Source organism: Phoca vitulina, unplaced genomic scaffold (genome assembly GCF_004348235.1).
Source record: "Phoca vitulina isolate PV1807 unplaced genomic scaffold, GSC_HSeal_1.0 scaffold19, whole genome shotgun sequence".
Lineage (NCBI taxonomy): Eukaryota > Metazoa > Chordata > Mammalia > Carnivora > Phocidae > Phoca > Phoca vitulina.
The window spans coordinates 27,250,578-27,273,946 of record NW_022589722.1 but is presented as its reverse complement, the minus strand read 5'-3'; the positions used below and the strand labels follow the sequence as shown (position 1 = coordinate 27,273,946).

The 23,369-nt window shown below is 42.5% G+C and overlaps 1 protein-coding gene and 1 non-coding gene across 2 annotated transcripts in view; both read right to left on the bottom strand.

The window, feature by feature from the left end:
• Positions 1–931: 931 nt before the first annotated feature.
• Positions 932–23,369, bottom strand: part of EP300 (E1A binding protein p300) — an 83,313-nt gene continuing 60,875 nt past the window's right edge. The window contains exons 17-31 of the mRNA XM_032416149.1: positions 22,766–22,884; positions 21,132–21,371; positions 20,190–20,278; positions 18,124–18,204; positions 16,053–16,109; positions 14,488–14,565; positions 12,107–12,174; positions 10,656–10,806; positions 10,401–10,547; positions 9,671–9,784; positions 8,777–8,942; positions 7,848–8,012; positions 6,698–6,859; positions 4,511–4,792; positions 932–4,262 (exon numbers count right to left, since the gene is read on the bottom strand). Of these exons, the coding sequence (XP_032272040.1) occupies positions 2,055–4,262; positions 4,511–4,792; positions 6,698–6,859; positions 7,848–8,012; positions 8,777–8,942; positions 9,671–9,784; positions 10,401–10,547; positions 10,656–10,806; positions 12,107–12,174; positions 14,488–14,565; positions 16,053–16,109; positions 18,124–18,204; positions 20,190–20,278; positions 21,132–21,371; positions 22,766–22,884 (4,127 nt within the window). The 3' untranslated portion in view covers positions 932–2,054. The remainder of the gene's footprint in view (positions 4,263–4,510; positions 4,793–6,697; positions 6,860–7,847; positions 8,013–8,776; positions 8,943–9,670; positions 9,785–10,400; positions 10,548–10,655; positions 10,807–12,106; positions 12,175–14,487; positions 14,566–16,052; positions 16,110–18,123; positions 18,205–20,189; positions 20,279–21,131; positions 21,372–22,765; positions 22,885–23,369) is intronic.
• On the bottom strand, positions 10,968–11,069 carry LOC116640158. Its single transcript, XR_004300983.1, has one exon. It is a non-coding gene; the product is annotated as a U6 spliceosomal RNA (small nuclear RNA).

Here is a 23,369-nt window from a genome sequence, read left to right as displayed (position 1 = left end):
CCATCTGGCCTGGCATATGATGTAGGTGCTCCAGGTGGATCTGCTGGACCACGGACCAGAGGCTGGTAGGCACTTGACACATTTTCTGGGATGGTCTCTGATTAATGCTCAGTGTGCAAGTAAACCTTACATTAAGATACTGGCTATTTTTGAGACAATGTAAAATAGTAGAAAGAACAAATAGGTGTTTGAATTAAGCTACTCGAAGATCTTTCTTTAGCCCTTAGTAGACTTATCATAGTGTGAAGCTCTAGGACAAAGACAAGGCTTGCCCAATGATGCCAAAGCCATTAGCAGTAGTCTGATTTTTCAGTTTATAGCCAACGGATATTCAGTTGGAGGGAGACCAGTAACCTCTTCATTCTTTAGCTACCTAGCACAATACCGGACTCATTGTTGTAATCTCTTAGGCTTCCAGGTTTTATTCCCACACATTTTCCTTTCTTACAACCTCATACCCCCATTGACTTCTTGGTTGGCAGGTAGCGAAACCCAAGTGTAACAGGAGAGGAACATATTGTTGCCGTAGCACCAAGTGCTGCTTTTTCAAGAAGTTACTTCTGATTTAGACAGATACATGATCCCTCTGAGGTGCTCATTCTCATCCCTGTAAAATGAGGGGTGATTAGAAGACCAGGAGGTCATCCATAGGGAACCATGTTTGAAGGTCCTCCTATATAAACCAGTTAACAGCTCATTTGTATCAAGTCAAATTAGTGAAATTGACATTTAGCTGGTCCTTGGGTTTTTCCCTGAGATTTGGATAAATTTATCTAAATCTATTTGTGAATTCACTCTATGTGATAGTTTAGGAAGACTGCAAGCTAGTGCTTTTGCTTTTTCCTCTGAATCCCATGTATCAGGCACTTACTCAAACTGACGCATTCTAAGACAAAGATGTGATAGCAAAGAAGTAAAACAAGGTCAGGTGTCTGTCTCACACAGTTTATTTAACAATAGGTAATAAGAAATCAAATTTAACAGTCTATACAGTGATCCAAAGTTCATATTTATAAGTAATCAACTTTAATTGCATGATTTACAACAGTTGAGGGTTTTTGCTTTCTATTTTCAAGTTTTACAGAAAGTGTGTGTGTGTGTGTGTGTGTGTATGTGTGTGTATGGGGTGGGGGCAGGGTAAGGAGGAAGAAAGCAAGCAAAGAAGAAACCCCAGGGACATTTTGTATGTTAAAATCATCCCACTGGAATCGTTTCTTACCCTCTTTTTAATTTTTTCCTTTGTTAGATGTAAAAATAACGAAAAAAATTCTTTCAAGAAACAGAACCACAATATATAATACATCAATTTGGCAGCTGCCCCTGTATATTTTGAAAAAGTCGTTTTTCTCTCTACATGTACAAATTATTTTAATACTTGAAGTTTTTACGCTCAGACTTACGGAATAGAAAATTTTCTGGAGCACAAAAGTTGACTTGAGGGGAGGAAAGGGGAATTTTTTTTTTTTTTTTTTTACATTTTTAAAAGAATGAACATCTTTGCACCCAGAGAAAAAAAATTGGTATTTTAATATATATTTATATATATTTATATATATATAGAATGTAATTTTAAAGTAACATTAACCCCTTTTGTCCTCTGGTTTTAGAAATGTTCTAACTCTTCCATAAAGTGAGGAAAATAGGGAAAAATGTCAACCATCTGCACCAGTAAATAATAACTATTAATATTACATATTTTCATTAATTTAAAAAAAATAATAAAACCTATTGGAGGTGCAAGGCAGGAGCATGTGGGTGGCTTCACAGACCTCAGCCTCCTCCCAGTGCACACTTGAACCACACACACAAGGGGGAAAAAAAAAGGCCGGTGGTAACCAGCCATAACAAAAATATATTCTTTGTATTCTATCAATCATCCCTCAGGTTCATCTGGCATGTTTGCTTTAAACCACAAACAGCTACTGCACAGTTCTTATGTGTTCCACGGAAAATTGTCTTTTAGGCTAAGAAAGATTCAAAAAAATTGTTTTCAGTACAAAAAGTCTTGTTAAGAGAAAATAATTTTTTTGCTCCCAAAATACTACAAGGTGTCTCTAGTGTATGTCTAGTGTACTCTGTGAGAGGTTTGAATTCAAGTCTGAGTTATCGGTGCTGAGTCCCAGGTCCGTGGCGCTTGCACCATGGAGGTTTGCCATGCCTGGATTGCTAGCGAGCTGAGACAGCATTGAACTCTGGTCCGGGCTGGCAAAATGCCCTTGTTCCATGGGGTTGGCCTGGGCAGCTACCAGTCCAGGATGTGGAGAACTGGTCTGTGGGGAAACGTGGTGTGGAGAAGGCTGAGGCTGCATCCTTGGGGAAGGGCTGGAGTGGGGGGGCTGGGACTGCGGCCGCGGAGAAGGGACGGGCTGGGGAGAACGCACTTGATTGGAGAGAGAAGAAGGGATCTGCTGGCCTTGGAGGTGTGGGGACTGAGCCTGGCTCGGGAGCATATGCTGCTGGGGGCTCATGGGGTTGGGCTGAGCAGGGGACCCCATCTGTTGCTGGAGGAGTCGTTGCTGATACGCCTGCAGGCTGGCTCCTGCCTCTGCTCCCAAGGCCTGGGGGAGCTGGCCCATCTGCCCCAGGCTCCCTTGCTGCATCTGCTGCATGTGATGCTGCATCCGCGGCTGCGGCTGCGGCTGGGGCGGCGGCGGCGGGTAGCCAACTCCCTGGGGCTGCTGGAACTGGTTATGGTTGGCCATCCCGGGCCCGATTCCGGGCCCCGCTCCCTGCTGCTGCTGTTGCTGCTGCATCATCTGCTGCCGCCTCAAGATGTCTCGAAACTGCGAAGGCATGGCGTTGTGGTTCATGTTCATCTGCTGGGCTTGGGGGCTCATCCCTCCCATGGGTGGCTGGAGCTGCTGCTGCGGCGGCTGCTGGGGCAGGCCGGCCCTCTGGACGCCCGCTGGCATGGGGTTCATGTTCGGCATGGCTGCGTTAGAGTGCACCCCCTGCTGGCCTGGCATGGCAGGCGGCTGCAGCCCCGGCTGGCCCTGGGGCATGCCAGGCTGCCCAGGGAGGGGCTGCGGATTCGAGTTGGCATACTTGGCAGCCCGCTGCTTGATGAACGCAGCCAACAGCTGGGGGTTGGCGTGAAGGATACTAAGCACCTGTTGCTGCTGTAGGGGAGAGCTGGGAGACCTGAGAGTCCGCAAAAGGTTTTGTAAGGCTTGTTGAGACACAGTGCCTGGTTTGAGAGGGCTCACACCTACCTGGCCCAGTCCTGGCTGGGGAGCTATATTCAAGGGCTGACCATGCTGGGCCACTGACATCATGGCTGGCCTCTGCATCCCAGGCTGTAGCTGCTGGGGCTGAGGCAATCCTCCTTGGACCCACTGTGGCTGTTGCTGCATCCCTGTGGGCCCCATCCCTGGCTCCAAATGCCCACTGGGACCTCTGGCCATAGGGGGTGGGTTCATACTCATGGGGGCCATCGGAGTCATCTGGGGCATCTGGTGCTGGATTGGCCTTTGAAAGATTTGCACGTGGGCCATCTGGCGCTGCGTCTCAGCTGCCCTCTGAATCTGCATGGCCATTTCCACTGCGGCAGGCGGGGGCCCCGGCAGGGGTGGCTGAGCAGTCTGAGGGGGGGTGGGAGGTGTCACCTGGCCCGCCGCCTTACCCTGGGAGACAGGGCCAGCAGCCTGAGTCCTGGGCAAGTAGGGTGGCATGCTGTTGGGAGGGGTGGGCTGAGGCTGAGCGGGAGGCGGGGGCTGGGGCGTCTGCGGCGTGGCTGGCTGCTGGCCCGTCGGTGTGGTGGGAGTGGCAGGAGTCGGGGAGGGCAGGCCTTGCGGCTGCCCCACCACACCGGTCCGCTGCATGCTGGCCATCCTCCTGCGGAGCATCTGGGCCTGCTGGAGCCGGTGCTGCAGCTGCTGCTGCCGGAGCTTCTGCTTGATGTTGAGGCAGAAGGGCACCGGGCACTTGTTCTCCTGGCAGTGCTTGGCGTGGTAGCAGCAGAGGGCGATGAGCTGCTTACAGATGGGGCAGCCCCCGTTGGTCTTGCGCTTGCAGCCCTTGGTGTGCTGCACCACCCGCTTCATCTTCTGGCAGGACGGCAGCGAGCAGTTGGCATTGCGGCACTGGCAGGCGTGCACCAGGGACTGGATGCAGCGCTGGATGCTCAGGCGCCGAGAGTCTCCTGGGCTCTGGGTGGCTGCAGCCTGTTGGCTGTTGCTCTCGTCATCTAAGCCGAGACCTAGTTTCTCCATTTTGTGGTCGTGGTTTTTAGTGTTGTAGCAGGTGATGCACAAGTCATAATCCTGGGGGAAGACAGGTGCAGTCAACTCTCCCAGATTTAAGTCACTCAAAAACATTTTATGTATTCTGCTACGGCCCCGAAGCCCCCTCTTAGAGAAAGCCCCTGCAGCTCCACCACTACAGTGTTAAGACCAGGCCCCTCCCACTCGCACGCCGCCTCACCACGGGCACCGAGCACAGGCCTGTGTAACAGCTGTTCCTACTGCCTCTCGGGAACCCGGACACCCCCCCCCGGCCCCCTGGGGCCTACCTCGCAGACAGTGCAGTGCCAGCGCGTCTCCACGTGGTGCTTGCACTCGTTGCAGGTGTAGACGAAGCGGTCCTGGCTCTGGGTGTGCAGCTCCACCAGCATGCACATGGTGGACCACTGGGCTCTTCGAAGTGAAGAGAACTCCAGGTGCTTGTCCCTTGCGAGGGTCAGGAAGGCGTCCCGCCCATCCATCAGATCGCAGGGGATGAGGGGGTCAGGATCGACGATGGGAGGCAGGGAGTTGGCGGCAGGGCCAGCGATGAGACGGATCACAAAGAAGACCTACGAAAGAGACCATCTCAATCTGACTCTGGAATAAGAGCACCGCATGGCACTGGATCGACAAGTGAGTCAAGATGGATGCTCGAGAGGCTGCTCACAGACCTCTGGTCTCTTCTCTGAGGAGGACTACAATGGGCCTAAAACTGACATCTTATTCTCTTATTTAATAATTCCTTCTAAATAAAAAGGGTCTGGGGATGATACAGCATACATACAGTGGACATTTCACCTCAAAGTGGTCCACTCTAAGACCCAATCCACGGTTGACTCTGAATCTAATCACAAGGGAACAAGTCAGACAAATCCAAATTGAGGGACATTCTACAAAATGATTTTGGGCCTTCACTTTCAATAAAATGCCCATATTATGAATGAAAAGAAAGCCAGGAACTGAGAAATGGCAACTCAACCTGACACATAATCCTTGATTGGAGCGTAAGGACCAGACATTAGACAGTGGCACTGGGGGAAATTTCCTGAGTGCGAAGCCACAGTGTGGTTAAGGAGAGGAGGTCTTTTTTTCTTAGAAGGTGCTTGCTGAACTACAGATAAAGAAGGTGTAGAAAAGGTTAACAACTGGTGAATCTAAGCGAGGGGTATGGCAGGGGGTCCACTATGCAACTTTCTGTAAGTCTGAAATTTGGGGGATGGGAAAGTTTGTGGGGGTGGGAAAGTTAAAAAAAGCAAAACCTTCTTAGTCCTTGCTGCAGAAACAAGAAAAGTCTTGTTCATTAAAGTCTGAAATGACACAACCACCCCTAATTCCCATGACCATCAGTGTAAAGGCTACAACAGGAAGCTGGTATTGCATGTCTATTTTACGTTAATTAGTATGTAACTCTAAAGATGAAAAATGCAAAGGTACCTTCAAGAGATGAGGAACCTGTGAGTAACTGCTGTACTGCCCACTACACTCTACCAGTTTCTCAGAGACTGAAAATCTGTGCCAATTGGCAGTAACACTTGTAAATATACTTGGGCAGCAATATTTGAATAAAACAAGATTAAGACATCTCTAGAAAAGAACAGGACAAGAGAGCACACTGAGCAGAGACACCTCCTGAACAGATGCCAAAAGTTAAAAGCATCAAGGGAGGACTGTGATGGGTGTTTGACCTTATAATATTGGGTTTAAGACTGTGGCTCAAAGAAAGCACTCATAAAGCATGGAAGAGCATTTTGAAAACGTGATGCACAGGAAAGCACTGAATCTAACAAGCGGGGAATGCCTCTAACAACTCATTTAAAATAGAGGTAAATAAATAAAACCATCTGGTGACTCCCTTGGAAATCTTTACTATGGCCAACCCTCCCGTAACAATTTTAATGAGTATTTCCGCTGTATGTTACCCTCTAGCTAAGACAATACTCAAGTTTAAGCTAAACTGACAACCTTAGATTCTAATTCCCAACAGGTATCCACTACTTACATCTTCAGACTAAACAAAGTCAAAAGACTAGATCCACAATTTAAGTCAAGCCTATATAATATACTCTAGGGACCTTTCCCAACTATTTTGTTATGCCAGAATCTCGTGACACTAAACACTGCTCGAAATAGCTAATAATTATTAATTGTTGATAATATCAAAATGAGGCACTCACCAGAACTCAGAAACCCTGAGGATTACAAACAGGGTTGGAAAAACTACGCTAATGCTTTTAATGCATGAGACACAATACACCACCACTGAGATTTATAACAGCTACAAATCAAAGAAACCTTATCACTTCCGGTTCTTACCTCCCACTCTAGCTATCCTCTTTTCTTTCTTCTTACCCTCAAATGATTTCTTCCTTCTAAATTTCAAATGGTCGGGTGCTCACCTCTTAAATGCCAACCATGGTGGGCAGTGTTTCAGACCTCCTTCTCTGCTTTTTTCCCCACGAGTGGCTACATCTTACCTCTTTGTGTTTCTCCATTGTGGCATACAGTTTCTGCGAGAGGTCATTGGATACATTGGGCATGCCTGGCTTCTTCTTGTTGCCCCTACTCAGGCTGCTCTTGTTTTTGCTGGTTTTCTTATTATTTTTCTTTTTAGCATTTTTGCTATCTCCCTTTGTCACCTGCAGGTTAGCAAAGGGGACAAAAAAATGTTAACATTTTTGTTAAGTGATTTGAATAATACTAATGGTAAAAGCGTTCTTCTTTTCTTTGAAACTGGAGATTCTAATCTTCTCCTCTACCAACTCTTTTCACAGACCCCATTTTTTTAACCTGTTACTTACAGTAGACTAATTAAGTTTACTAAGGTTTTTGCACTAATTTTCTTCCAGTGAAGAATCCCTATATTAAAACTCTTCAATAAGACAATGGCAGCCTTAGCTTTTTGACTAGAAGAGCCCCAGTTTGGACACCACTCAGATCAATCCATCCTATTCCAGATTTGGGGACAGGGCATATGGAGTGGAAGGGTGGGATACCAAACATTGTAGAATTTTATGGGCCTACCGTAAAAAACAACAACTTGAGAAGTCAATCAATGGATTCAAACTACAAGGCTGTGAGGACTTTACAGGCTACTACTTAAAAGTGACTTTAGTTAGGTCAGACTCAACGGAGACCATGGTAGCTATGCTATGGGGAAAAGCTCCTCAGATGATCCCCCTGCAAAGCCAGATTCTGTATGGAGGACTGGCAAACTCTGGCCCAGGTCTGTTTTCGTATGGCTCAGAATGTTCTGTACATTTATAAAGTAGTGTTTAAAAAAAAAAAAAAGGTCCCAAATATTCAATCTGGATCTTTATGGAAAACACTTTGGCCAGCCCCCTGCTCTACATAGCTAATTTTCTATCAGTTTTCAGGGTTTCCTTCCTTCTGTTTTCCACTGCCAGAAATCCAACGTCACAGTTAAAAAGGGGGTCTGATGCTAAAAAGGTCAAAAACCACTAAAACAGAACATTAGTAACTTATCTAAGCCAATTATTTCTTGACCAATTTGAAGAGCTCTTTCACACCTGAGAGCTTTAAGACCAAGTCAAAAGTTGAAGCCCGCTCGTGGATTACATGAGAGAATCAAGGCAGAAGCTGGAAAGGAAAACACAAAGCCCTTACATCTGTGCTCTCGTTGCTGGTGTTTTCTTCTCGCTTTCGCTCTTCCTCCTCCTGTTCCAGTTCCTTAATGCTCTCTTCCAGAACATTGGGCCAGAAATCACCCTCAAAGTAAGGCAACTCCTTTGCACTTGTTAATCGATCTTCAGTAGCTTGTTTAAAAATATCCTGTGAAAACACCCCGGAACAAATAGGTATTTGTTTTTCTTTTCTCAATTTTTTTTTTTAAAAGCATTTATCATTCAAAGGCAGTCACAGCTAGTGGACACAAGAAACACAAAGGATTAAAACGTCTTCTGAAAGAAAGGCAGCAGAGATTTTATTGATGGCCCAGGGAGACATTTAGTCCTAAACAGTGAAAACCCAAGGTCTGAAGTCAGTAGGTCCGGTTCTGTCTTCCCTCTGCCTGTGAGGACAGGGAGGTTACCTGCCTTTACAAAGCCGAGTGGGACATCTTCCTGCTAGGACCCATCGCACAGGCAGAGGCCCCATCAATCATGCCGCGGCCTCTCCTACTGCTGCTAACACAATGCAGTGCAATGTGAGGAATGCCTGCCTTGTACCCATCACCCATCCCCTGATGGGAGAAATATGTTCAAAACAACCCAAACCACAAATACTGGAAACTGCATGGCTACAGGCTGCTCTGCTGGGAAAACATCCAGTTCTTGCTTTTCTCCCCAGGAGTAAAAACAGATAAGAAACTTATCTGTTCAAGTTCTTATCATAAGACGCCCTCTAATCATGAATGGCTATTAAGAATACGTTTTTCATCACATCTTTAAAACAGAGATTTGTTGATCTAAGACTCTTTTAAAACTGAGTTTTTCTTGCTTTGAAAAAGGAAGAACAAACAGAAGATTTTTGTTAAGACAGTCAAATGGCAGACTACAGAGGAACAGGGTCAGTCCTGGCCCCCCGCCCCTCCTGACCTTGTAGTCGTGGACGATTCGCTCAGACACGGCCTTGTCAAGCATCTTTTTGTACCACTCCTGCAGTCGCTTGGGCTTGGGGATCTTCTGGTCAGGAGGATGGCAATGGAAGATATAGTCGTCTCCCTCACTTGGGGGACAAGCCCAAATATGCCCTGTTGTATATCTAACAACACAGAGAGGTAATATTGAAAAGTTTATCGTCCATTCCAGAAAGAATGCTACAAGGTGGAGTCAGTACAGAAACCAGTGATTTTTTCCTAAGACAATACTACGTGTACAATCCAGCATCAGGCCAGAACCAGGCCTAACCCACAGCACTTAAAGTGGGTCCACATTGTGAAGTTCTTGTGAGAGGCTAACCCTGGATCCCCAAATCCCACATTTGCATTTGAAGACCAAACAAAAGCTTCAATGCAAAGGAACATGGATGTGGATCCATTTCAACAAGAGAGCTGAACAGAATGCAAAATGTTAAGAGGAAGAACATGCAAGGTGAGGTGGTGAATATTCTCAAGCACATGTTTACCTTGAAGGTAAGGAATCAGACTCATTTGTGTATCTCCAGACCTTAGTTTGTTTTTGGTTCTGAAATCCAGGTATGAAAGGATCACCTGCAGTTTCAGGTTCTGGCCCTAAATGAGTAACAACCTTCCAATCAAACTGTACCTAACAGCTCAACTGAACAAAATAAAACTAATCTGGAAGGAGTATGCCTAGGGTCAAAATATCCATTTCTGCCCAATTGGCAACACTGAGAAAAGGAAGCAAAAAAAGTCACCTATCTCCATGTTTTAACCTACGTCTCACCACAATACCACGGTGGTAATTAGTTCAAAACCTAGTTAGTTTAAGCTAATTGTTTTTAAAGATAACATTTATCAATATGCTTACCCTAATTTCTTGACGTATTCTAAATATCCAATTAGAATTTCATGATAGACTGCAGTCCTCAAGCATTTAGGACGGAAGAAATGAACACTGTCAAGGTATGATATGTAAACTCTCCTGGATCAAGCGGGGAGAAAGGAACCAAGTCAAGTCACATAAGGAGTTCTTGCTGATGTGGCTAAAAACACAATCTCTCTCTTCTGTGCTTTTTTCACCTCATTTACACTGCACATCACACAATCACAGTTAGATAAATGACAAGACTGTGCACCCTTTAGGGGAGTTTCGTGAGCCTATGGCTCTTATTATAGTCTCTATTATAGTCTCAGTACCCTGTAGTGCCTGAAGCATAGTATGTTAGTATTTATGGATCCAGATGTATTCTGGCAGCATTCTTATTCTGGCCTTTATACTATTTTGGAAACAAATTCTAAACCATATCCTAACTTTATTCGTGTGACATTCTTTCACATACTTCTCAGGCAGGGTACTTACACAATCTAGATTTAAGCCCATTTTCTGAAAAATAGTCTGCTTCCCACTTCCAATTTCAGGCTGCTGTTCATATCCCCTTCCTTATTACTATGACTGCAGAATAGCAGTATTGAGGAGTGAGAATTTGCATTTCCATTTCCAAACCAAGCATATCAAATAGTTTCTTGCCCATGATGCTTTTTGCCTATTAAACTTCAAACTCCCACTCAAATTGGAAGATAGCTGTGTTAAGTCCTACCTCTGGTTGGGTGGAGGGCAGTCAGAGCCATACTCTTGAACATGCATGCCAAAGAAGCACAAGTCAACACCGTCTATCTCTTCAAAGGCAAAGAGGGCTTTGGTTCGGTATGGAAAGGATTCTGCCATCTCTCCACTATCTACAAACCTACACAATTCAGATTGGAGAGAAAAACCACAACATCTCATTCAGATCAGAATTATCAGCAGTAGCTGTATTAAGCACAAGAGAAGAAAAGGGAAAATTACTGGATACCTTGCTTTCATGCCTGGTTTCACTTCCACAGTTTTGTCAGAAGCATGAACTACCCGAACAGTGACCTCTCCTGACTCAGGGTGATTCTGTCGCCTAAGAAAGTCATTCACACGATTCTCCAGAAAGGTACCAAGCCTGGTGGATGGCAACCCTAGAAACGAAGAAGTGAAAAGTTCGGCAATAACCAAGGTGCAAATTTATTAAAAGTCTGACACTTCAATATCAAATATAATTTCTGCTTTTTCCGTACAAACAGGATAACTTGATTTTGTTAAAGCAATGTGGTCAATACTTGAAAACAATCTTTTGAAAAAAAATATGGAATACTTCATGAATTTGTGTGCCATCCTTGCATAGGGGCTATGCAAATCTCTGTATCATTCCAATTTCAGTCTATGTGCAGTTGAAGCAGACATGATAGTCAATTTAAAGTGTCTTCCACCCAGCTTTTTATTTATTAGAAAGAAAGCATGAGCGGGGGGTGGGGAGAGGGAGAAGCAGACTCCCCACTGAGCAGGAAGCCCTATGCAGGATTTGATCCTGGGACCCTGGGATCATGACCTGAGCCAAAGGCAGCTGCTTAACCAACTGAGCCACCCAGGCACCCCTCCACCCAACTTTTTATTTGGAAAATTTTCCAATTTCAGAAGTTAAAAAATAGAACATCCACATGCACTTTGCCTCAACTACAGTAATATTTAAAAAAATGACAATGGGTGCTCGCTTCGGCAGCACATACACTAAAAAAATGACAATGGTTGGGTATTATGAGAAACCTTACAAGAAAAAAAGCAATCTGTAGGTCAATAAAAAACTGCAAAGGCGGGCGCCTGGGTGGCTCAGTTGGTTAAGCGACTGCCTTCGGCTCAGGTCATGATCCTGGAGTCCCAGGATCGAGTCCCGCATCGGGCTCCCTGCTCGGCAGGGAGTCTGCTTCTCCCTCTGACCCTCCTCCCTCTCATGCTCTCTGTCTCTCATTCTCTCTCTCAAATAAATAAATAAAAACAAAACAAAACAAACAAACAAAAAAACTGCAAAGGCATCCACAAAATTAAACCAAATACCAAATAATGTGATAATCTCAACTGTATGGTACAATCTTTGACTACAATTCCCCCCAACCCCCAAGCGAGACAGGTCTGAAAGAAGCCTTGCTAATGGTATGGACCAAACTGAGATAATCACACACGGGACGGCAATTCTGGGTAGTATTTCTACATGTGGCCCCCAAAATGAAGAATTATAGGAAAAAAAAAAACATATCTTGCACATTTCAAATCCTGATCCTTTAAGTAATCTCTACACCCAACATGGGGCTTGAACTCACAACCCAGAGATCAAGAGTCACAGGCTCTTCAGACTGAACCAGCCACCTAGCCCCTTGGATGGGTTTATTTTAACTATGCTTCACTGAAGTATGGCCAGGATTTACTTGTAAGAATAAAACTTACTTTTAGCAGAAAACTTATTTTCTTTCCTGGTTCGTGCAGATTTCTTTAAGCAGCCATCACAGACAAATCTAAAATGTAAACCAAGACTTTGCTTACACAGCTTAGATAAACATTTTAAAGTTAACAATATTCTAGTAACACAATCTACCATATATATGTACCAAGTTAAAATTCAAAAGACAACCTGGGAGAAATATTTCTAAATATATAATGACTTAAAATAAGCAATATACAAAAAGCGTTTGGAAATCATTAAAGGGAAAAAAAAAAAAAAGAAAAAGAAAAAAAGCCTAACTGAAAAACAGTCAAAAAACCATGAGGAAATGTGAAGGGCATATAAACTGGTTGACATGTGAAAAGATGATGGACTACAGATTAAAACAGGAATTTCAGTTTTTGGCCAAAGTCTATATTCCTACTGGTAGGAATATAAATCAGTATGCTTTGAGCAGTACCAATAGATTTAAAAGGTACATTCTCTTTGTCCCAATTACATAAGGATGTGTGTTTGTAAGTAGAATTTCTTACAAAAACTTGAGACCACATTAAGTATCAAGTGACTGATTTCAAGTTGCAAGAATCACTGCAAGTCTTTTAACTGTTCTTCTTACCCAACTCTTTAATTAAGGAGAGCACTAAAAAGGCGTATCTAAAGATCAGCCATATATACATCAAATGAGTGTGATTTTTCCCTGCATGTTAGTTTCTAGAAATGTGTTAATTAGCTACCTCTTTCCCGTGACCCCCAAACCAGTATCAACAATCAAAGTAAAGAGCAGAGGACAGTGCAGAGATCCTATCTTTTTTCTTTTAAGTTTGTATTTATTTATTTGTTTAAGTAATCTCTACCCGCAAGGTGGGGCTTGAACTCATGACCCTGAGATCAAGAGTCACATGCTCTTCCAACTGATCAGCCAGGCATCCTGAGATCCCATCTTAATGAATCACTTCATTCACAGACACCCCCAACCTCGGAACAGAACTGGGATCAACTCCATTCTTGGAGAGTGAAAGGAGATCCATAGTAGTAGACAAGTGTCACAATGGACAAAAATCCACTTACTGTTGTCAAAGTCTTTGATGATGTGCAACTTATGTAAATATGTGGAGAATATTCAGAAAAAGAACACAGGGCCCAAGAACAGCTTGCTTACTGAAGTCTGTAGTCATTTCTATGAAACTCTTTCACTGGACAATAGACATGTAACTTACTGTCCAACCCCTCAAAACATCAAATCCTAACCCATTTCACCATTTAGTAAACCATTCACAGCATGACATTTTCTCAGAGGTAAGAACAGAGCTGCCCCATGGACACCCTCCGTATCTTCTAATTTTCCTACTGTGGCCAGTGTAAGTAGCACTCAAAATCTGGCAAATTTAATTCCTTCTAACAACTCCTTGCTAGTTTCCAGGTGCTAGAGATTTCTTATCTCTACTGATAAACCTTTCAAAAAAAATATATATTTTTAAAGATTTTATGTATTTATTTGACAGACACAGCGTGAGAGGGAACTCAAGCAGGGGGAGTGGGAGAGGGAGAGGAAGAGGAAGAAGCAGGCTTCCTGCTGAGCAGGGAGCCTGATGGGGGGCTCAATTCCAGGACCCTAGGATCCTGACCTGAGCCGAAGGCAGATGTTTGACTGAGCCACCCAGGCGCCCCCCAAAATATTTACTTTTGATGTGTAATGATTACAAAAGAATTTTATTTATTTATTTATTTTTAAAAGATTTTATTTATTTATTTGACAGAGAGACAGCAAGAGAGGGAACACAAGCAGGGGGAGTGGGAGAGGGAGAGAAGCAGGCTTCCCGCTGAGCAGGGAGCCCGATGTGGGGCTCGATCCCAGGACCCTGGGATCATGACCTGAGCCCAAGGCAGATGCTTGACTACTGAGGCACCCAGGCGCCCCGACAAAATAATTTTAAAAACCAGCAGAATAAAATATTTGTATATGGATTAAAATAAGGCATGCAAATTAATAGAAAGACCTGTATTTTTGGATTCTAGCTTAATGTTTTAAAAGTGAATTTTAGAATTTTTAAAAAAGATTTTATTTGACACAGAGAGAGAGAGAGAGAAAGAATGTGAGCACATACAAGCAGGGGGAGTGGCAGAGGGAGGAGGAGCAGACCCCCAATAAGAAGGGAGTCTGACATGGGGCTCAATCCCAGGACCCCAGGATCATGACCTGAGCCGAAGACAGATGCTTAACAGACTGAGCCACCCAGGTGCCCCTAAAAGTGAATTTTAGTTATCTCTCTCAATCCAAAACTAATTTTAGAGACAGTAACTTTGAAAATATGATACAATCATTGCAAAGACAAAAACTTGCTATAATTCACAAAGAAAAAGTCTAAAAAAAATAGTAATGTCTCACCCAGATGGCCAGATGATTTCATGATGAAGGACACAGATCTGATGCATCTTTCTTCCACACTCTGTACATTCAACAAACCTGGAATGAAAAGCCAGAAGTCAAGATTAGAACCAAAACTTTAACCAAATCAAAACTTTCCAACATTTCCCCTGATTCCGAACAATTTAAGACAGCCAAGATCACATCCAAAGAATTAAATTGTTTTTAAAAAGCTCTTCAGTATTATAGGCAGAGGAAAATTCAAAAGCAATTAAGTCACTGAATGTTACAATTTTATTTTTATTTGAGAGCGCAGGACACAGAACTTAAGCAGACTCCCTGCTGAGTGTGGAGCCCGATCACATGACCCCAAGATGATGACCTGAGCTGAAACCAAGAGTCAGACGCTTAACCAACTGCATCGCCCAGGCACATCAAAAATTTTATTTTTAAAAGATTTTAAGTAATTTCTACACCTAACATGGGGCTCAAACTTACAACCCTGAGATCAAGAGTCGCATGCTCTACCTACTGAGACAGCCAGGTGCCCCTGGATGTGACAATTTTAAATGTGACTGGGGGTAGGCAGTAAAAAGTGAAAGATCACTTCCAAAGAAGTCTGATGCCATCTGGATGCCTGGGTGGCTCAGTTAAGTGTCTGCCTTTGGCTCAGGTCATGATCCCAGGTCCTGGGATCAAGTCCCGCATCGGGCTCCTTGCTCATTGGGGAGGCTGCTTCTCCCTCAGCCTGCCACTCCCCTTGCTTGTGCGCTCTCTCTCTCTGACGAGTAAATAAAATCTATAACGAAGTCTGATGCCATCCTACCCATTCTAGGAGTGCCCAGAGTACTAGCACGGTTCAGTACTCTCTGAGTGGCCTCACTACAAAGTAGGGGAGTATGAAGATGTTTGAAAATGCACAGGACAGGGTGCCTGGGTGGCTCAGATGGTTAAGCATCTGCCTTCGGCTCAGGCTGTGATCCCAGGGCCTTGGGATTGAGCCCCATGTCCGGCTCCTGGCTCAGCGGGGAGCCTGCTTCTCCCTCTGCTTCTCCCCCTGCTCATGCTATCTCTGTGTCTCGAATGAATAAATAAAATCTTTAAAAAAAAAAAAAAAGAAAATGCACAGGACAGGGATGCCTGGGTGGCTCAGTCGGTTAAGCGTCTGCCTTTGGCTCAGGTCATGATCCCAGGGTCCTGGGATCAAGTCCCGCATCGGGCTCCTTGCTCAGCAAGGAGTCTGCTTCTCCCTCTGCCTGCCACTCCCCCTGCTTGTGCTTTCTTGCTCTCTAATAAATAAAATCTTAAAAAAAAAAAAAAAAAAAGAAAATGCACAGGACAACAGGAACGGAACACATGACACTCAGCAGAAGTAGGCCGGAGCTTCACTTGGGCCCAAACTATTCGGGGGATTTAGTGAAACGTAAATGAATATTAACTGTAATGCAGACTTCCAAATTTCTACCATGCGTGTTGCACATATGTTGTGTAGATTGATCCTCAGATCGCACTGGCTATGCAAACAAAGAGAATGAAAGGAAGAGGGAATATCAAAGTATATGGACTATTCAAGCGCAACTACTTACAGTTCAGGATCCAGTGTGTCATTTTTTCTCTTGGAAAATTGTTCTTTATTTATTGTACTAAGGAGAAAAGAGGGACACAATGAGAAAATGCATATGGAAAGATGAGCAATCTGACTACTATTCTAACCAAAGGAACAAATCTTGTAAAAGTGGATTATTTAAATCTTCTAAGAAGATACTGAAGATACATTAAACAGGTACATTCTAGGCTCCCAAAAAATGTATATTTACATAAAGGAATGCCTACATTTTTGGAAAGGACTTTATAATAAATCTATTTCCTCTTAGAGGAAATGGAGAACCCAGGAACTTATAAAATCTTGTCTACTACTCTTAGTACTAGGTTTTTATACCTTTTTTCTTTTTTAAAGATTTTATTTTTAAGTAATCTCTACACCCAACGTGGGGCTTGAACTCACCACCCCGAGGGTCAAGTCTCTTGACTGAGAGAGCCAGGTGCCCCCAGTATTTACACCTTTTAATATTTTAATGTTAGTGAGCTATGAAAAATGGATATATGTAAGGAGCTAAACCCCTATTTAAAATTAATATTCATTTCTCAGGGCAGTCTAGTCAAACAACATTTTATATTATTAAAAAAAATCTCAATATTAAAAATACATATTTCACGTTACTTATCGTTACCCAGAAAATTTTAAAGGGTAAAAATTCTTTATAATATTCACTTTAAAACTTTCACATGGCCTATCCCCAAATCTAGCACACCACATTGCTCACAGCCTTACAGAAGCTCACGTCTTAACCTTCTCTACCTAGAATAAACTTGAGGAGGCCCAACTTTGACTACTGTGATTCCTCCTCACAAAAATGAGGACATCTCCACATTTAAACTCTTTCCTACTCGGTACAGCCTAGAGATTATTCTCTAAATGGCCAAAGTCCTTGCTTCTCAAAGACTGTTCTGAAGACCAGAGGCATAGAAGGACCGGGAGCTTATCAGTAATGCAGACTATCAGGCCCACTATAGACCTATAGAATTGGAAAGGGGTTTCTATGCCCTTTAGTCTAAGAGATTCACTGTCCTATGGTTTAGATGTTATGGGAAGCCACTCAGCCGTACCAATGGTAAGGCTACCTTCCTTTCCTGCCATAGAAGGAACCTAGTTAGAGCTAGTCAGCCTGATTTATTTAGCCAAGGGTCAGAAAATCTCCTTAAGGTTCAAGGGGACCCAGCATCTACTCCCCAGACTAGCACCCAGCTCTATTATACTGTAGTTCAATGGTGACTGAAGGAAAAATTAACCAGTTTTTCCTCAGAAGCCCTATTTTTTTACTAGTAGTGTAACAATTCCACACTTTTTGGAATGTTCTGAACTGCTTCTGTTTATTATAGGTTAAACCAGGAAAGAAGGAACTGAAGAATATTAAAAGCACACCAAATAGTTCTTTCTTCCTGAAACAGTACACACTTGAAACACAGTGTCTAACTACATCTTAGCAATCAGGAGAGCTATTAGCCGATTTAGGCTATGTTTGAAAATTTGTCCTGGCATTCACCACACACGGTAACAGCTTGAGAGACTGCAAAAGCCCAACCAAGTCTCCTTCTTCTAGGCCACTCTAATAAGTGCCTAAACCCGTAATGTGAAATGAATGATTCTCAATGATTATAGTGATTTAGGATTGATAACCTACACGAGAAGCTGTAAGGAAGTTATTTGTTCAATTCCCCTTCAACTTAAAAGTTAATACCGAAGTCCCCTTGCATTACAACCTGTCAATTTTTAGGAGAGAAGCTGTTTCCTTATAGAAGTAGTATCTAAAATGAACATCCAGTCCAGTGTTGATATACTTCCCAGATCAGTGCTGACAAAACTTTCTGCTGTGACAGAAATGTTCCCTGCCAACATGGCAGCCACTACCCAAAGATGTCTACTGAGCGTTTGAAATGTGAATTTTTAACTTTATTTCCTTTAATTAATTTGTAAATAGCCAACTGTGGCTAATGGCTACTATACTGGCCGTGTAACCCAAGACCACCTAGCAGCTTAAGGATAACCACTTGACAACAAACCAAGACAGCACTTTCCAAAATAATGCAGTTACTTACGTTTGAGGCTGGGAAGGGTCATCCCCCAAAGAAACGCTCTCCCCTTGGATTTCATTGAAACACTTCTCACAGAAATGATACCTGTCGGCAAGAAGGCCATACTGGGGTGAACTGTTCCGTTCACACAACACAGCCCAAGCCAAGCAACGAAGCCACCAATCACAGCAGGCCAAGGAGGGGGACGGGAGCAGAGAGCAGGTCATCAACGGCGACAAGGACATTCAATGATGCAGATTTATGGGCCCCACAGTTTGGGTTTTTTTTTGGTTTGTTTTTTGTTTTTTTGTTTTTTGTTTTTTGCAATCAAAGCCAAGTGCAGACAACGACAAGCATGAGGGAGAAAAAAAAACACAAAACAAACGAAGAAATGAGGGATTGCAGGACAACAAAAAACATAAAAGCAAGACAAGACAACACAAAGCAGAAAGCCAAGGCAAAGCACAGATTAGCATTAAATATCTCAAATGGGATCACAAGTAGCAAATGATTTCAGCAAATAAAACAAAAAAGTTTCACTTACACAGACCTACATTCTTTCATTTTAGTAATTAATGCTACTTGATGCAAATAATCAAAAGGAGGAAGGATAAATATACTGGAGAGAGAAGAATTGCTACTCTATTACTGAAACATAGCAATCAACACACTTCTCCCCATTTCCACAACAAAATAAGTAACAAATAAAAATCCACTATGGATACAGAACCAGGAAGCAATCACCTAAAAACAACCCTGAATTGAAAAAAAACCCACAAAATTTCTTTTTGATCCCAAGGAAGCCACATCAGTTAAAATTTTTGTGTTTTTGTTTTCAATGAAAAAATCTGCACAAGTGCTTAAATACTGATTGTAGCCATCAACTGACATAGCTGAAAAGGCAAAAAGAAAGGCAGTGGTGCGAGCAGGCACATGATTACATGTTCCTTAGGTACAAAGATTATAAACACTGCACACCGATGTTAAAAATCCAAAAAACGTATGTCAAGACTGCAGCATGAGCAAAGTTTCATGCAAGTTGTTTGTTTTTTTTTTTAAACGTAAGTGCTTTTAACAACTTGATTCAGTTTTCCTAGGTATTAACAGTGAAAAACTGTGGATTCTAATGATTACAACAAAGCATTAGGAGAGTGCACCTAACTTTTTGTAAACAAAACAAAAAGTTTAAGTGACTTTTTCAAAGCTAGAAATGCAACTGTAGCACACAAGTTCAGCAAGAACCACCACCATGGGCTTGGTTTTATTAAAGAATATTAACTGCCCAGCCTTGTTATGACTGTCTCAGAGCCCCAAATAAACATCCTACACAAGTTATATTGTAGGCTGATGACTGAAAATAGGAGACAGATCATGCTTAAGATAGATTAATGAATGCCATCTGTGTGATTACAGCCATTGTTTGGCCAGGAGAAAATAAGGCAGAGGTCCCTAATTTATTAGAACTCTACCATCCACTGGTACAGACCTATTTTTTGGAGATGCTCCTTTTTATTTGCTTAACAGAGGCAAAGCAAAAAACTCTGAAATCCTCTGTTTTCATATGCTCTGAGAAGAACAACTTAGTGATAGGCTGCACACAAAAAGGAAACATTTCCCAAAAGATAACAGCTGGCTAACAAATTTCTGGCTAAAACTTTTCTGGAGAGTTTTTGGGAAGGAGATAGACTGCAGCAATTTCAGGGACAAGAAAAGACTAATTCGTTTAAAAATTTTCTCAGTTTGCCTCAGGCTGCGTGGTAAGCTGTGAAAAGAAAGGGCAATGAGAAGTGGGGGCTGGGATGGAGTCCCATCTATGCCACCAACTCACAAAAAGTTGTTTAACCTCTCAAGGACTTGGGCTCCTGCCTTGTAAAAATAAGGGGCCAGACAACTGACACAAGGCTACTTTCTGCTAGAAAACTGTACTGATTCTTCAAACAAAGGCAGAATGCTAAGACCAGAACTTGTGCTGTACAGTTGTTTTCAAGCAAGGTACACATGAACCATGAATGTATGTGTGCTGGTCCATCCGCATGCAGTCCCTGGACACACGGATACGTGGACCATGGTCCACACATAGTCAAGCTTACCTGTTCTGGTAACTGTAGTAAGTGGCATCACGAGGGATTGTGCATAACTGTTTGCCATAGCAACAGAGTGTCTGTGGAGAGAACTCCAACTGCAATAGAAACCATTTGTTAAATAGTACACAGGCCTGAAAGACAAGCTAGAATATTCATAATGGCAGATCAGAAATGAAAGTCATTGAATTCTTAAGTTCTCATTTATATAATGGGCTAATTCAGTTTCCAAGAGCACACACGGAACTAAAACCATTCTAGTATACTGTAGCAGTCCCACTTATCCACAGGCAAAGACCACACTAGTGGATGCCTAAGATCGTGGATAGTACCAAACCCTATATGTAATATGTTCTTTCCTATACATACATACCTATAATAAAGTTAGCTTATAAATTAAGCACAGTTAAGAGATTAATAACGAATAATAAAATAGAACAACAATAACAACATACTATAAACAAAGTTATGTGATTGTGGTCTCTCTCAAAATATCTTACTGTACTGTACCCACCCTCTTGTGATGCTATGATGCCTAGGTGATGAGATGAAGTGAAGTCAGTGATGTAGGTATTCCAGTGTAGCACAACAAAGGCTACTACTGACCTCTTGCTAGTATGTCAGAAGGTGGAGCATCTGTTTCTGGACCGTGGTTGGCGGAAACCAGGGGAAGGAAACCCACAGATAAGGAGGGACTACAGTACTGTATTAGCTCACCACTCTGAGGTAAGCTTAGCAGTCATGTCCTTCAACCACTCAGCAAAAAACTCAACAGGATAAGATGAGCTCCATGTGAATTGGTATGCATGGGAAAACCAGCACATGCCAGGCACTGTGCACCCACAGGTGAAAAAGATCCAAAGTCCTACTCCAGTAAGTTTACAATCTGATGATGCAGGGTTCTAATTAGTCAAGTTTTTAGTAATTCTTGTCCGTGCAAAAATTTCTTACCTTTCTGCCACAACAATATCCAAGGCTTTGCATTACTGGGTCAATTTCTTGTTCAAAGACTTCAGACAGCTTGGAGCAGTATTTGTATACCCGAGATGTTTTCCGATTATACAACCAGGCATTGTTGAACATAAGCCAAATGTCATCCACATACTGCCAGGGCTCCTGATACTGTCCAGTGTCTAACTTCCTCTTGATGGTAGAAAGGTCCATGGGGCTCTTCACAATATCAAAGTAATCCTAGAAAGGTAAGTGACACCGAGAAACATTACCTCAAAGTCTCAGTATGTTTTAAGGTAGATGGTGTGTCCTATTATCATCATGAGAGTTTTCCAGAAAAGTTGAGTCTTTGACCTGTTATGTCCAAGAAATTGACTGATGGCCATCACTTTTTTTAAAAGATCTATTCAATTTAGAGAGAGACAGCACATGAGCGAGTGTGTCAACTGGGGGGAGGGGAAGAGGGAGAGAGAATCCTCAAGCAGATTCCCCGCTGAGCATGGAGCCTGACACACAGGGCTGGATTCCAGGACCCTGGGATCATGACCTGAGCTGAAATCAAGAGTCGGCTACTCAACCGACTGAGCCAGTCAGCCATCCCCATCACTTCTTTAAATTACTAGTCTACAGAGATATGAAGCAGCTCAGACAGCAGAAATAAGAGAGCTACTATGTAGACTTTCCACAGTAGGCTGGAAAGTAGGCTGATGATCTACTGAAACAACTCCAGATACTCTACCATAGTATATGTGCCATCCATTTAATGACCAGTAAGTCAAACAACCTTAACATTTTAGTACTAAAAAGGGCCTGATGAGAAAACTAAGCCCAGTGAATATCAGTGATCTAAGACCACAGAAAAATATAGGAAAAAAGAAGTTCCTAATGGAGTTTGCCTCTGTAAGCACTCCACTGCCTTATCCAATACCACTTAGAAGCTTCAAGTGAAGCCTGCCAGCAGCCTGGTGTAGAAAGGCAACTTTAGAAGCAGATGAAGCTAATTTAGTCCATCTTTTCTACAAAATAAATAAACGTATGACCCAGTAATCAAAATCCTAAACGTATGACCCAGTAATCAAACTCCTTGGTATATCCCCCCCAAAACAAAAACATACACCCACACAAAATTTTGTACATGAATGAACATTCACAGCAGCACTACCCTCAATAGCCAAAAAGTGTAAACAACTCAAAATGTCTATCAACTCACGAATGGGTAAACAAAATGTGATATAGCCATACAGAGAGATATTGCTGGGACACAAAAAGGAACAAAGTATAAGTTCATGCTATAATATGGATGAACCTTGAATGAAGTCAGTCATAAAAAACAACACATACTATTTAATTCCATTTAATGAAATGTCCAGAACAAACAAATCCATAGAGACAGAAGTAGACTAGTGGTTGGATGGGGGAAGGAAATGGGAGTGACTGCTTATGGACATGGGGTTTCTTCTTGGGGGTGGTGAAAATGATCCAAAATTGACTAGTGACAGTTGCACAATCCTATTAATACACAGAAATAATTGAATTGTACAGTTTAAATGGGTGTCTTGTATAATGTGTGAATTATATCTGAATAAAGCTGTTAACATATTAAAAAAAAATCGAAAGTACCACCACATACTTACAGGGATTCCAAGAAGTTGAGGGTCCACAGGCTGACGAAAGGGAAGGGATTCTGGATCCTGCCGGTAAAGTGCCTCCAAAGTAGGCATCAGTGCCTGTCGTAACTCTTCTGGTTTGAAAACTTAAGAGCATATTTAAAATTAGTTATCAATGAAGCAAAAGAAGAAAAAAACGCTTGAGTTGAAGCTATGAAAATATCATACAAACCACAAAACACAAATCTGCCTACATTATCTCCATGAAGGTATCACTTAGGACACACTTCCTACTTCTAATTCCTGGTCTGCATCAGGTAGCACCTTTAAAACACCATGTCTAGTCAGCTTTAAACACCCTTCATGGCTCAGCTAATTTTTCAGTCAGAAATTCAGTTAAGATAGTCTTGACCAAGTAGAAACAGAATCCTAAGCATTCCAAAAATTTATGAACAGACTTGTCAAAAAAACATTCCAAGAGATAATTTTTATCTTCAGGAGGGGATATTTGTTAGTACTTTAGATATTTTTCACTTCATGGTGGGGGCGACCATGAAAAAAATGAACAAACAGAAGGGAGAGGATACTTTGTTTTTCATATCTGCTTGTACTCAAAAGAAACAAAATTTGA